At 44.8% G+C, this 14632-nt stretch overlaps 1 protein-coding gene across 2 annotated transcripts in view; it reads left to right on the forward strand.

Annotated features, from left to right (window-relative positions):
• The window catches only part of LOC144892330 (uncharacterized), a 52211-nt gene extending 38069 nt beyond the window's left edge, over positions 1 to 14142 (forward strand). For both annotated transcript variants that reach the window (XM_078778321.1, XM_078778322.1), the window contains 2 exons: positions 2336 to 2446; positions 11705 to 14142. In XM_078778321.1, the coding sequence (XP_078634447.1) occupies positions 2336 to 2446; positions 11705 to 13011 (1418 nt within the window). In that variant the 3' untranslated portion in view covers positions 13012 to 14142. The remainder of the gene's footprint in view (positions 1 to 2335; positions 2447 to 11704) is intronic.
• The last annotated feature ends 490 nt before the right edge of the window (positions 14143 to 14632 follow it).

Genomic DNA, 14632 nt, shown 5'->3' on the forward strand with positions numbered 1-14632 from the left:
CCGTTGGTGAGGTATGTGGATGGACAAAAGGACCACCGAGGCGCTCGGAAACATGGTGGTCAGATGATGAAGTTGGAAAGAGGATTGACGAGAAGAGGAAGAAGTTCAAGGAGTGGCAGAAGGCGAAGGGTACGGGAGCAGAAACAGCAGAGCCTGAAAGTTATAAGGCAGCCAGGAAGGCTGCAAAGAAAGAGGTAGCAAAGGCGCAGGAGGCATGGAGGAAAATGTTCGGAGAATGCTTGGATTCGGAAGAGGGTCAGAAAGTAGTATTCAGGATTGCAAAGCAGATAGCGAAAGAGAGGTGTGATGTGATGGGGGTGAGTTGCTTGAAGGATGAAGTGGGACAAATCGTTGTCGACCCAGATGGAATTAAAGGAAGATGGAAAAGATATATGGAAATGCTGTTGAATACAGAGAATGAATGGGATGGCAACATAGAGAGTAACCCAGTTTTAGGACCGGCAGAGAAGATAACTGAGAAGGAAGTTGAGGAAGCGATAAAAGCAATGAAGGGTAGAAAAGCGGGAGGGCCGACGGGAGTTGTGGGAGATATGTTGAAGGCAGCAGGAAGTTGGGGTGTGAAGAGAATGACAGAGATCTGTAATCTGGTGGTGAAAGAAGGCCGCATTCCAGTGGTTTGGGAACTGAGTACCCTCGTCCCTATATACAAGGGGAAAGGTGACGCTCTGGAGTGTGGCTCGTACCGAGCGATAAAGTTATTGGAGCATGGAATGAAGGTATTGGAAAGGGTGTTGGAGAGGAGGATAAGGAAGAAAGTGAAGATCGACGAAATGCAGTTTGGATTCATGCCAGGAGGAGGAACGACAGACACGCTTTTCATTGTGAGGCAGTTGCAGGAGAAGTACATGGAGAAGAGGAAGAAGTTGTTTCTTGAGTTTGTTGATCTGGAGAAAGTTCGATTGGGTTCCACGCAAAGTATTGACATGGGCATTGAGGAAGTTAGGAGTGGAGGAATGGTTGATCAGAGTAGTGATGGCAATGTAGAAAAGAGCGTGCACAGCTGTAAGGACGAAGGACGGGAACAGTGGTGAGTTTGAGGTGAAGGTGGGAGTGCATCAGGGGTAGGTACTATGTCCACTACTATTTGTAGCTGTGATGGAGATGCTGGCTCAGAACGTAAAGGAGGGTTTACCGTGGGAGTTGTTGTATGCAGATGATCTGGTGTTGATTGCGGAAAGTATGGATGGACTGAAGGAAAAGATGAACACGTGGAAGGAATGTATGGAGACAAAAGGTCTGAAGGTGAATATCGGAAAGATGAAGGTGATGGCAAGTGGTAAAGCATGTGGTGAGGTGGAAAGAACTGGGAAGTGGCCCTGTGCTGTGTGTAGAAAGGGTGTCGGAGTGAACTCCATTCAATGTACAATGTGTGCTGAGTGGGTTCATCAAAAATGTAGGCGGTCTGAGAGGGTCATTAACCAGTGTGGCAGCTACATTCAAATGTAAGGAGTGCACAGAGGGAGCTGCAGATGGAGGAAATGTTGAGTTGGATCTTGGAGACGGCGTGAAGCTGGAAGGTGTGAAAACATTTTGCTACCTCGGAGGCATGCTGAATGGAGAAGGTGGATCAGACTCGGCAACGGTTGCTCGAGTGAGATGTGCATGGAAGAAGTTTCGGGAATTGAGTGGCGTGCTGATGAAGAGGGGAGTGTCGTTGAAGTTGAAGGGAAAGGTGTATGCTGCATGTGTGAGAAGTGTTATGATTTATGGGAGCGAGACATGGGTAATGAACGTAGAGCAGCAACGAAGGTTGGAAAGGGTGGAAATGCGAATGGTTCGACGGATGTGTGGAGTATCGTTGAGAGAGAGGAAGACAAATGATGCATTGCGAAAGATGATGGGAATAGAGCCTGTGATTGATGCTGTGAAGAGGAACAGGTTGAGATGGTTTGGTCATGTGTTGAGGAAGGATGAAAGTGACTGGTTGAGAAGAGTGATGGAAATGAATGTAGAAGGAAGTAGAAGACGGGGAAGACCGAGAAAGACTTGGCGAAAGATGGTGGAAGAAGAAATGCGGGCAAGGGGGTTAACAAGGAGAGATGCAGAAAATATGGCAAAATGGAGAAGATTGTCATGGGGACCGCAAGGCTAACCCCCGCTCTAGCAGGGAAAATGGCCTTTTAAAATGCATGTTGTTGTTGTTGTTGTTCTTGTTGTATAACACTCATTAATCCTTTGTGTGCTGCATCTTGTTTGTTTGTTTTCAAATTTTTCATCGAAAAACTACATTAAAAAAAAAACTATTTTAAGAGTATGAAAACACCTCTGCATGTGACACAAGATGCCTGCATTCAATAAAAGTTACTTTTTCCAGATTTCTTTGTGAAGGTGGAAGTGAAAGCTGAGCATGACATTGATGTACACCTGGATCGACCCGAACCCAATGATGCCAAAGCTTCTTTCCTCAAGAACCATCCTCATGAAGGTTTCTGTCAATGTCGATACATTTTGATTCAAACAGTTTGATGATGAACTCTGGTGTTAAGAAAAAACAAGTACAAAAAGTTTTAATTAAAACAAAATCCGCGTCGATGTTACACAATGCCTAGATGCAGCTGTGCCTATAACGTCGATGTTATAGGCACAGGACATTCCTATTGATTCGATTACTTGATGTTATTTTTGTGCAAAGTGGAAATATATCTCGGCAATTTCCCGTGTGTGGCGACGAATTTTTAATATATCTCGGCATTTTCCCGTCTGTTATTTCAGGCAGTGTATGACTGACCATGCCGCGATTTAAAAAATATATATCTCGGTAATTTCCCGTGTGTGGCGACACGTGAACGAAGCTATGCTCCTCTCTCCACATTATTGTGACGACGTATAAATTAAATATTTCATCGTGACGATTGTCATCAAATGGACGAATTTTTAATATATCTCGGCATTTTCCCGTCTGTTATATTGGGCAGTGTATGACTGACCATGCCGCGATTTAAACAAAATATGTATATATCTCGGCATTTTCCCGTCTGTTATTTCGGGCGGTGTATGACTGACTATGCCGCGATTTAAACAAAATATATATATCTCGGCATTTTCCCGTCTGTTATTTCAGGCGGTGTATGACTGACCATGCCGTGATTTAAAAAAAAAAAATCTCAATGGACTTGAAGTTACAGGCCTTTGAGAATTCATTTCGTTCTATAAAGGGCAACTTTCATCGGATTTTCTTCCCGTTTTTTTTCAACCGAGTCTAAAACTATGTTAGCGACTGTGAAAAATGAAATGATATATCGAATTTGATTTGAAATAAAACTGTGTGAGAGGGGAAGACGGGCCTACAAAACAGGCCTCAAAGCTATGCGAGTTAATAAAATGGTGGATATTTGTTTGTATGAAACCTCTCCAAAAATGGGTGGAGCTTTGAGGTTTTGTCTTCTCTGCAAGAACAACAAGAAGAAGAAGACCAAGAAGAACAACAACAACAACAACAGCAGAGGGCACTCTATGACCAGCGTCTGCGACGCGGCTAAAAACATTATGTTATGATTTCATTGCTTTGAGAAATAACCACGATGGTAAATCAATTTCTCAAACATCAATTATCACCTGTATCAACAACAACAAACAACAACATGCATTTAAAAGGCCATTTTCCCTGCTAGAGCGGGGGTTAGCCTTGCAGTCCCCATGACAATCTTCTCCCTTTTGCCCTATTTTCTGCATCTCTCCTTGCTAACCCCCTTGCCCGCATTTCTTCTTGCACCATCTTTAGCCAAGTCTTTCTCGGTCTTCCCCATCTTCTACTTCCTTCTACATTCATTTCCATCACTCTTCTCAACCAGTCACTTTCATCCTTCCTCAACACATGACCAAACCATCTCAACATATTCCTCTTCACAGCATCAATCACAGGCTCTATTCCCATCATCTTTCGTAATTCATCATTTGTCTTCCTCTCTCTCAACGATACTCCGCACATCCGTCGAACCATTCGCATTTCCACCCTTTCCAACCTTTGTTGCTGCTCGACGTTCATTACCCATGTCTCGCTCCCATAAATCATAACACTTCTCACACATGTAGCATACACCTTTCCCTTCAGTTTCAACGACACTCCCCTCATCATCAGCACGCCACTCAGTTCCCGAAACTTCTTCCATGCACATCTCACTCGAGCAACCGTTGCCGAGTCTGATCCACCTTCTCCATTCAGCATGTCTCCGAGGTAGCAAAATGTTTTCACACCTTCCAGCTTCACGCCGTCTCCAAGATCCAACTCAACATTTCCTCCATCTGCAGCTCCCTCTGTGCACACCTTACATTTGAATGTAGCTGCCACACTGGTTAATGACCCTCTCAGACCACTACATTTTTGATGAACCCACTCAGCGCACATTGTACACTGAATGGAGTTCACTCCGACACCCTTCCTACACACAGCACAGGGCCACTTCCCAGTTCTTTCCACCTCACCACATGCTTTACCACTTGCCATCACCTTCGTCTTTCCGATATTCACCTTCAGACCTTTTGTCTCCATACATTCCTTCCACGTGTTCATCTTTTCCTTCAGTCCATCCATACTTTCCGCAATCAACACCAGATCATCTGCATACAACAACTCCCATGGTAAACCCTCCTTTACGTTCTGAGCCAGCACCTCCATCACAGCTACAAATAGTAGTGGACTTAGTACCGACCCCTGATGCACTTCCACCTTCACCTCAAACTCACCACTGTTCCCGTCCTTCGTCCTTACAGCTGTGCGCGCTCTTTTGTACATTGCCATCACTACTCTGATCAACCATTCCTCGACTCCTAACTTCCTCAATGCCCATGTCAATACTTTGCGTGGAACCCGATCGAATGCTTTCTCCAGATCAACAAACCCAATAAATAACTTCTTCCTCTTCTCCATGTACTTCTCCTTCAACTGCCTCACAATGAAAAGCGCGTCTGTCGTTCCTCTTCCTGGCATGAATCCAAACTGCATTTCGTCGATCTTCACTTTCTTCCTTATCCTCCTCCTCCAACACCCTTTCCAATACCTTCATTCCATGCTCCAATAACTTTATCGCTCGGTACGAGCCACACTCCAGAGGGTCACCTTTCCCCTTGTATAGAGGGACGAGGGTACTCAGTTCCCAATCCACTGGAATGCGGCCTTCTTTCACCACCAGATTACAGATCTCTGTCATTCTCTTCACACCCCAACTTCCTGCTGCCTTCAACATATCTCCCACAACTCCCGTCGGCCCTCCCACTTTTCTACCCTTCATTGCTTTTATCGCTTATGGGATGCTTTTATCCCTGGTGTTGGGCTAGCGGTAGGGTGCCGGCTTAGGATCCTAGGATCCTTGGTTCGAATCCCGGTCAATCGCTGAATTAACGCCAGGGGGGTTGACTCAGCCTGTCATCCTTCCGAGGTCGGCAAATTGAGTACCAGTTCACTGGTAATTCCTTGTTTGTCGTTAAAGGCGGCAAAAAGGGTTGGCGTCAGGAAGGGCATCCGGCCATAAAACATTGCTTCAAAAAGGGGACCGAAAAACAACAACAACCACAGTTCCCGAAAAAGGCCAACCCCCGCTTGCGGGGAAAAATGGCCTCTAAAGGTGGTTTTTTAATTTATTTTATTGCTTTTATCGCTTCCTCAACTTCCTTCTCAATTATCTTCTCTGCTGGTCCTAAAACTGGGTTACTCTCTATGTTGCCATCCCATTCATTCTCTGTATTCAACAGCATTTCCATATATCTTTTCCATCTTCCTTTAATTCCATCTGGGTCGACAACGATTTGTCCCACTTCATCCTTAAAGCAACTCAACCCCATCACATCACACCTCTCTTTCGCTATCTGCTTTGCAATCCTGAATACTGCTTTCTGACCCTCTTCCGAATCCAAGCGTTCTCGGAACATTTTCCTACATGCCTCCTGCGCCTTTGCTACCTCTTTCTTTGCAGCCTTCCTGGCTGCCTTATAACTTTCATGCTCTGCTGTTTCTGCTCCGGTACCCTTCGCCTTCTGCCACTCCTTGAACTTCTTCCTCTTCTCGTCAAGCCTCTTTCCAACTTCATCATCCCACCACCATGTTTCCGAGTGCCTCGGTGGGCCTTTTGTCCATCCACATACCTCACCAACGGCTCCCAACAGACTAGCTTTCATTGACATCCAACCACTTTCAAGCTCAACCACATCATCCTCGACCCTACTCAGCCTCTCTTTTCATGCCTCCCTGACTTTCACCTCTTCCAACCTCCACACCTTCATTTTTGGTTGGTACTTCACCCGCCGAGCTCTCATCGCACCTTTCACCCTTACGTCGCAGACAACCAAGTGGTGCTGTGAAACAGCCTCCTCCCCCGGGATCACCATTGTGTCCCGGAGGTGCCCCCTATCTCGCCTACGCACCATCAGGTAGTCGACGGTTGTCGTCGACCCACCTGACGTGTATGTAACAAGCTTATTATCCTCTTTCTGGAACTGAGTATTACAAATCAACAAATCGGCTCCATCAGCAAACTCCAAAATCCTTTCACCTTCTCCATTTCTCACACCGTATCCGTAACCCCCATGAACTCAGTCAAAACCATCCATACTCCTTCCCACATGTCCATTTAGGTCTCCTCCTACCATAACAACTTCCTCATCTTTCACGTTTTCCATCAGCTTCTCTATCGCACACCAGAACTTGTCCTTCTCTTCATCGCTTCGACCAACCTGCGGAGCATATCCCGAGATGACGTTCCCCAAGAGTTTTCCAATCATCATTTTCACCATCATCAACCTATCACTCACTCTAGTCACACTCACCACACTGTCTACAAACTCCTCAGAAAACAGGACACCAACACCATTCACGCCCTCCAGGCACCCTTGTCACACAAACTTGTATTTCTGTCCCTGCCTACCCTTCACCATTCTCACACCACTTCCCTTCCATCTCGTCTCTTGCACAACATATGTCCACTCTTCTTCTGACCAATACTTCCACCACTTCTCCTGATCTACCTGTCATTGTCCCTACATTCCATGTCCTAAACCTCAGAAACCGATCTCCACTTCGGGCTGTACCCTGCCCATATGTAGTTGTAATTGTCATGGTTCTCTTTTTGAGGCAATGTTTTTATGGCCGGATGCCCTTCCTGACGCCAACTGGGTTAATTTGGACAACCACCAGAAAATATCTTTCAAGGTTCCATTCGATATAAATGGAACAGCACAGGTACACGTTTGACCCAATATCACAACAGGCCTGACACTGGCTCTGAACAATGAAATTTCACACGAACTAAAATTCAAACTCAACGACTCAAACTTAAACAGCAAACATGTCTGCCTCCCCTCACCAACCAAACTCACAGTTTCCCTGTAATCACAGACAAGCTGGAGCTTCTCTTCGCTGCCCTTGCTCTCCTCTTTCTGTTCAATTGAGCTGATGATCCTCCAAGATGTGCGCCGTGCTCCAATAACGTTCTTGTAGGCCACCGAAAGCAAGTTTCACTCCTCTACAGACAGCTCTGTATCTATTCTGGCAACAAGTTTCATGTTCTCCACCATTTCATCGCATCGCTCGGCTTGCTCGGCCAGCTCGGCCTGGTAAACGATCTCGTCTCGGGCCGCCATGGCGGCAAATTGACCGAGCGAGGGACGCTCTCGAGCCGCTTGTGTCGGCGGGAAAGGCGCCAGGAAACGCCCAGCGACGGCCGTCTGACGTCAGCCCACCCAATTATCACCTTTATCATTATACATAAAATATTTTAACCAACAATAATATACCTTGTTGTATCCCATTATTCTTAATTTGTACTATCGTCAATTCCGATTTAATATTAATTGGACACCTTTTATTAGCACCTATTATTATTTCACCAGTGGGGTCACACGTGGGAATCCCATGGGCATGGACGTCTGTGACATTTGGACATATTGAGGTAGATGCTGCATCTGCACATTCAGTTTTACAAAATGATTCCTGGCAATTTATCAGATCCACAAATGATGTAATCTACACAATGTATTTAATTCTGATAATATGTGAATGCATGTGTGTGCACATCGGAAATACAGTTTGAAATATGTAATTACATCTCAAGTAAAATGTGACTTCAAGAGCTCAAATCCTCTACTTCCCGCCCCTATCCCTCCCACATCACGCACACTGCACTGGGGAGTGGGTCACACCCGGGGGAGAGTGGGTCACACACGGGGGAGAGTGGGGGTCGCTTTACTCATCTCCCCTCATTCTTTTCCAACTCCTCCTCTCCCCCTCCCCCTGTCTCCTCTCCCCCTCCCCCAGTCTCCTCTGCCCCTCCTCCAGTCTCCTCTCCCCCTCCTCCAGTCACCTCTCCCCCTCCTCCAGTCTCCTCTCCCCCTCCACAGTCTCCTCTCCCCCTCCCCCAGTCTCCTCTCCCCCTCCTCCAGTCTCCTCTCCCCCTCCTCCAGTCGCCTCTCCCCCTCCCCCAGTCTCCTCTCCCATTCCTCCAGTCTCCTCTCCCCCTCTCCCAGTCTTCTCTCCCCCTCCCAAGTCTCCTCTCCCCCCTCACTCCGGCAGTTGTTCCAATCGAGCAGGTACGGCAAATATTAGAGGTAATTGAACTTTTCTCTTGGAGCGACACAGTGTAAATCTGCCCCCTTGTCCTGTTCATTAATTAGTGAATTGTTTTGCAGAACCTCCACCAGGCTGAACAATTTAAGTTTTGGATCCCACTTGCAGGTCAGATCTGGATCCGAACCTGACTCAAAATTGAATTTGGTTGTTCTTGTCGCCTAACCAACACATCCACCTAGTTTATGTCGAAAATCGTCCACAACTTTAAATATCTTGCTGCATATATAGTGTTGCGGTTTTGAGTTTTGTACAATAAAGGTTAAATTTCCCCCTCATAGTTTAGTCACACAACAACATGTAGCCTCACGATAGTTCAGTTATCTCTTAGTATTTGTGAGCATAGTCCTTTTCCTGTGTTAGTTTTGCGTTGAGTAGAATAATGATTTAGGTCCTTTTCATGGTTTCATTGCCTTATGCCGCCTAGCCTGGTGTTGGCTTTGCGGTTGGGGGTGCCGACTTTGGATCCTAGGATCCTGGGTTCGAATCCCCTTTGATCGCTGAATTAACGCCAGGGGGGTTGACTCAGCCTGTCATCCTTCCGAGGTCGGCACATTGAGTACCAGCTTGCTGGGATGAATGATCACGGTGTGTACCCCGGTTTAGAATAGGCACACCGTATCCCTGCGCATCGTAAGAGCGTGACCAAGGGTTGGCGTCAGGAAGGGCATCCGGCCATAAAAACATTGCCTCAAAACAGGGAACCATGATTGTCATGGGGCCCGCAAGGCTAACCCCTGCTCTAGCGGGGAAAAATGGCCTTACAAAAGAATCATTCATTCATTCATTGCCTTATGCCACCTCCATTGCCTTATGCCTCTTTATGCTGCCTTTGGCTTTTTGGCACGAGTTAACACGAGGCAGGCCTGGCAGGTCGGGCCGGGACCGAATGAGGGCGGCGAAGAAGCTGACGGTAAGCGCAAGCCGCCAATCAGGGCTCAAACGGAGTAGCTGCGGCCATGTGTCACATGGCGTGGTTGGAACGTTCGAGAGGGCTCAGGGCGTGGCAATAAAACCCGTCACGCAAAGCCCCCACCAGAGTTAGCAGTTGAGTGAGTGGAGTTTGGGCAGTGGATTTCGGGGAGAGGTGAGCTTGTGCATTGAGCTATTGGAGAGGCGAGTATTGATGAGAGTTTCGAGATCGGAGAAAAGACGCGCATGAACCAAGTATAAGCGCTCGTATTAAAGTGACGCTCGGTTGAGCTTGAGGTTGAGCCTCTATTGCATTGGGTTAGGCGGGTGATAGCGCGCCGGTGACTCAACGTGCTGTGGAAAGCCGCCGAGAGACTCGTACATCCCCTCTCACCTTCCTGCCTCATCATCTGCCCTTTTGTTCGAGAGACACACTGCGAGGATCCTTTTCTACCACCTGCCACGTGGGCGACGTTCCTGGACGACTGAGGCAGTGCGTGAACACCATTCTACCTGCATTTCCCCTCTGTGAGTGTGATCGGGCCCGTGTCTGGGTATTAAGCATAAGACTGTTTAAGTTCTGCTCTGTGTCTGCTTTCTACCGACTTGTACATTGTGTAAATAATAGTAATTAAATCCTGTTATTCCTTTATTCGACCGTCTCATGTTTTCCATCATTGACTAAGCGTGGTACGAATAGAACCGCTCGAATCGGGTTCCAATACTAGAAAACTGCACGGACCACGTGGTACGCAATCCGCTCGGTGTACTCAAATAACATGTGGCTCGTGCGAGGCTTGCTTCCCCGCTTCCGTGGCGGCGCAGGTATTTAGTTAGGTACATGCGAGACTGGTCCCGAAACCCTACCTTGCGTTTGCCTGGAAGGTGCGTTTCAAGTCTCGGTTACGCCAGCCCAGAAAGAGCAAGGGGCTTAATCTCCCCTTGGTAAGGGTAGGAAGGGCGGCGGAAAACCATAACAATTGGTAGTGAGGAGTGTGGATTTGGAACCCTGGACAAAATTTTTGGACACCAAAATTCTCGAAATTACGAGCGACCGAAATTTAGTTATTAAATCCAAAATTTTGTATTCGTACCATGGCTTGCCAAGGCGGTCGAATGCCGGTGGGGTTAGAAGATGGGGGAGATGATAAGGATGAATGAATGACCCAGGACCCACAGGAAGAGCTGGTAGACGAAGGGAGAATTGAAGAGGGGTCGGCAGCAGGGGAAGAAAATGGGGCGCCTCGCACATGGCGGCGGAAGCCGAGCTCGCTGTCCCAACGAGTTTTGACCTGCAGCAGTTCATGACACAATGCCTGGCGTGCATGGCAGAGTCAATAAGGGACAGGAAAGAAGAGAGGAGGAACATTAAAAAAATGGGGGATAAATTGGCTAATTAAATCGACGCCATAAAAGAATCCAGGTGTGAAGTGGAAAAATAGGGCAGGAGGGTCGCGCGGAAACTGTAACAATATTTTTACTCTGCCTGTCTGTCTGTCATTCAAACAAAATGGAAAATCATTCCAAACAGGAATCTTGCTGTTTTGAAGGACCTCATAAAGGATACAAACAACAGGAATGAATAAGTAATGTAATGTGTAAGACAGGGTGATGTACTGGGTAAAAAACAGTGGTAAAACCCAGAATTAATTAATTTATTCGACCTTTACAATCTTTTTTTAATTTAAATTGAATTATGTACTTGAACACTGTGGAACAAAATCACCTTTTAATACTCCCAATAGTATCCAGTTTTATAGTACTTGGACATGTCAAATAGGTTGATGTATAAGGGTGGTGCATATGACTGCTTCAACAGCGCTGAACTTTGGGATTTTTTTGATGATACTTGAAATCATTATTTTATGAAAATTGAAGTGTATCGTTGAACACTGCATGTGGGTATCATGTTCTCTGAACTCTCTAGTTTACTTCATCAGTTTGCCTTGACAAATGCATGTGAAACAATAAATTTACAGTAATAGAAACAAGTGACCTATCACTGACAATTGGATGAATTTACCCTGAAGTATAAATATCATGGGGAAAACCCAAACTTTTGCACAGTACTGTATATTTACATTAGGAATAGTTTTTTAAAAACTTTTTCTCAGTGTAACAAATACACATGTACTTGTTTACGTACGTCAGAATTATATTGTGAGTATTGAACAAAATCAGATTTTTTTGACAGGTCATGTGATGTTGTATTCACAGGTGGATCCATTGAATCCACAAGGGAGACAGCACCTACTTCTATGAACAGCGAAGACACTGGCCCGCAGGACTCGCCAACTGAAACAAACAAGAGGACTTTTTACAAACACAACAAAATGAATAATGAAATATTTGCACAAAATAATTTACACCAGGCTCACAAAGGAGAGAAAGATCAACGCCCATACAAATGCAAAACTTGTGGAAAATCTTTTAATCGACCATCCACCCTGAAAATACACATGAGAATTCACAATGATGAACGTCCATACAAATGTACAACATGTGGAAAATCTTTTCATGACTCATCCACCCTTAAAAGGCACTTGATGATTCACAATGGTGAACGCCCATACCAATGCACAAGTTGTGGGAAATATTTTTATCGACCATACACTCTGAAATTACACATGAGAATTCACAATGGTGAACGCCCATATGAATGCACAATTTGTGGAAAATCTTTTCATCGATCATCCAACCTTAAATCACACATGAGAATTCACAATGATGAACGCCCATACGAATGCACAATTTGTTGGAAAGCTTTTAATTACTCATCCAACTTTAAATCACACATGAGCATTCACAATGATGAACGCCCATACAAATGTGCAAGTTGTGGAAAATCTTTTAATGACTCATCTAACCTAAAATCACACATTACAATTCATAATGATGAACGTCGATACAAATGCACAACTTGTGGAAAATCTTTTAACCAGTCATCGATCCTTAAAAAGCACATGAGCATTCACAATGATGAACGCCCATACAAATGTGCAAGTTGTGGAAAATCTTTTAATCGGTCATCTACCCTTAAAACACACATGAGAATTCACAATAGTGAACGCCCATACGAATGCACAACTTGTGGAAAATCTTTTAACCAGTCATCCATCCTTAAAAGGCACATGAGAATTCACAATGATGAACGCCCATACAAATGTACAAGTTGTGGAAAATCTTTTAATCAGTCATCCACCCTTAAAACACACATGAGAATTCACAATAGTGAACGCCCATACGAATGCACAACTTGTGGAAAATCTTTTTACCAGTCGTCCATCCTTAAAATACACATGAGAATTCACAATGGTGAACGCCCATATGAATGCACAAGTTGTGGAAAATCTTTTAATCGGTCATCCACCCTTAAAAGGCACATGAGAATTCACAATGATGAACGACCATACGAATGCACAACTTGTGGAAAATCTTTTAACCAGTCATCCAACCTTAAATCACACATGAGAATTCACAATGGTGAACGCCCATACGAATGCACAATTTGTGGAAAATCTTAGAAGTACTCATCTAGCCTTAAATTTCACATTACAATTCATAATGATGAACGCCGATACAAATGAACAACTTGTGGAAAATCTTTTAACCAGTCATCCATCCTTAAAAGGCACATGAGCATTCACAATGATGAACGACCATACAAATGTGCAAGTTGTGGAAAATCTTTAAATCGATCATCCAACCTTAAAACACACGTGAGAATTCACAAAAGTGAACGCCCATACGAATGCACAACTTGTGGAAAATCTTTTAGTGACTCATCCCACCTTAAAAGGCACATGAGAATTCACAATGCTGGTCACCCATGCAAATGCTCAACTTGTGGAAAATCTTTTAATAGATCATCCCACCTTAAACCACACATGATAATTCACAACAGAGAAAGACCGTACAAATGCACAGTTTGTGGAGAATCGTTCAATCGGTCATGCCACCTGAAAAACTCATGGAATTCACTGTGGAGAACAAGGAGATTACCAACAAAGAGAGTGTGCATGCAAATGCCAAATTTGTGTAAAATCCTTCATTAAATAAATTGAGCTCATGAAACACATTTTATTTTACCTTTTTTTGCATAGCCGAGGCTCGTGGAAGAGATAGACGCAGGCTAGGACAAACAATGGGTGTGGGGAGGAATTAGAGGCAGGAGAGCATCCATAAGTTGGACAGGATAAATACAGAAGAGAGATCATTTATGAATGCAGAATAGGACTGGGCCCAGAACACAATTTGTAGAAAATCTTTTAATCGGTCATTCCACATGAAAAGCATGAAAATTTACTTGACAAGTCGCACGAGACAATGTCCACACTGATGCACGATTTGCAAAACGTCTTTCACTCACTCAATCTGCGTTAAAACACATGAGCACATTGTGAATGTTTGAATGTGAATATGACTTGTTTGACTTCACATCACCAAAATGGCACCCATTTCCTGCCACTGAAAAGCATCCACAAAGCATGATGCTGCCACCTCCATGCCTCACGGTAAGGATGGTGATGGATGGGTTATGAGCTATGCTCTGCTTCCGCCGGACATAGTGCTTTTCATTCAGGCCAAATAATTTGATTTTCGTCTCATCAGAACATTTTGAATATTAATATTAATAAAGAATATTTTGCCTCATGCTCTGTCTTTCACATGCCTTTTTACAAACTCCAGGCATGCTGTTATGTGCGGTTTTCTCAGGAGTGGCTTCCATTTAGTCACTCTTCCATAAACCCTCAATTTGTGAAATGCTGGATGGACTTGTCCTTCTGGCAGGTTCTGGCATTTCAGCAAAGGAACTCTGTAGTTCTGCCAGAGTGGTGATTGTGTACTTGCTTCACCTCCCTGACCATGGTCCTTCTTTTCTGGTTGCTCAGTTTGGTTGGATCGCCAGCTCCAGGAAGATTCGGTGTCAGTCCATATTGTTTTATACCCTTCATATTGTTCCTTCGACTCCATGGTGGAGTTTCTGCTCTGACATGCACTGTCAACTGTGGGACCTTATCCAGTGGAAGAAATGGTCTTCGTATCAAAGAACAACAAACCCTGTATCAATGAATATGGATTGTTTATTACATATGTACATACGGAGAGAAACGTTCAATATACCGAGTGTGAAAATCTCTAAAA

Source organism: Myxine glutinosa, chromosome 5, assembly GCF_964187855.1.
Source record: "Myxine glutinosa chromosome 5, kmMyxGlut1.1, whole genome shotgun sequence".
NCBI classification, from domain to species: domain Eukaryota; kingdom Metazoa; phylum Chordata; class Myxini; order Myxiniformes; family Myxinidae; genus Myxine; species Myxine glutinosa.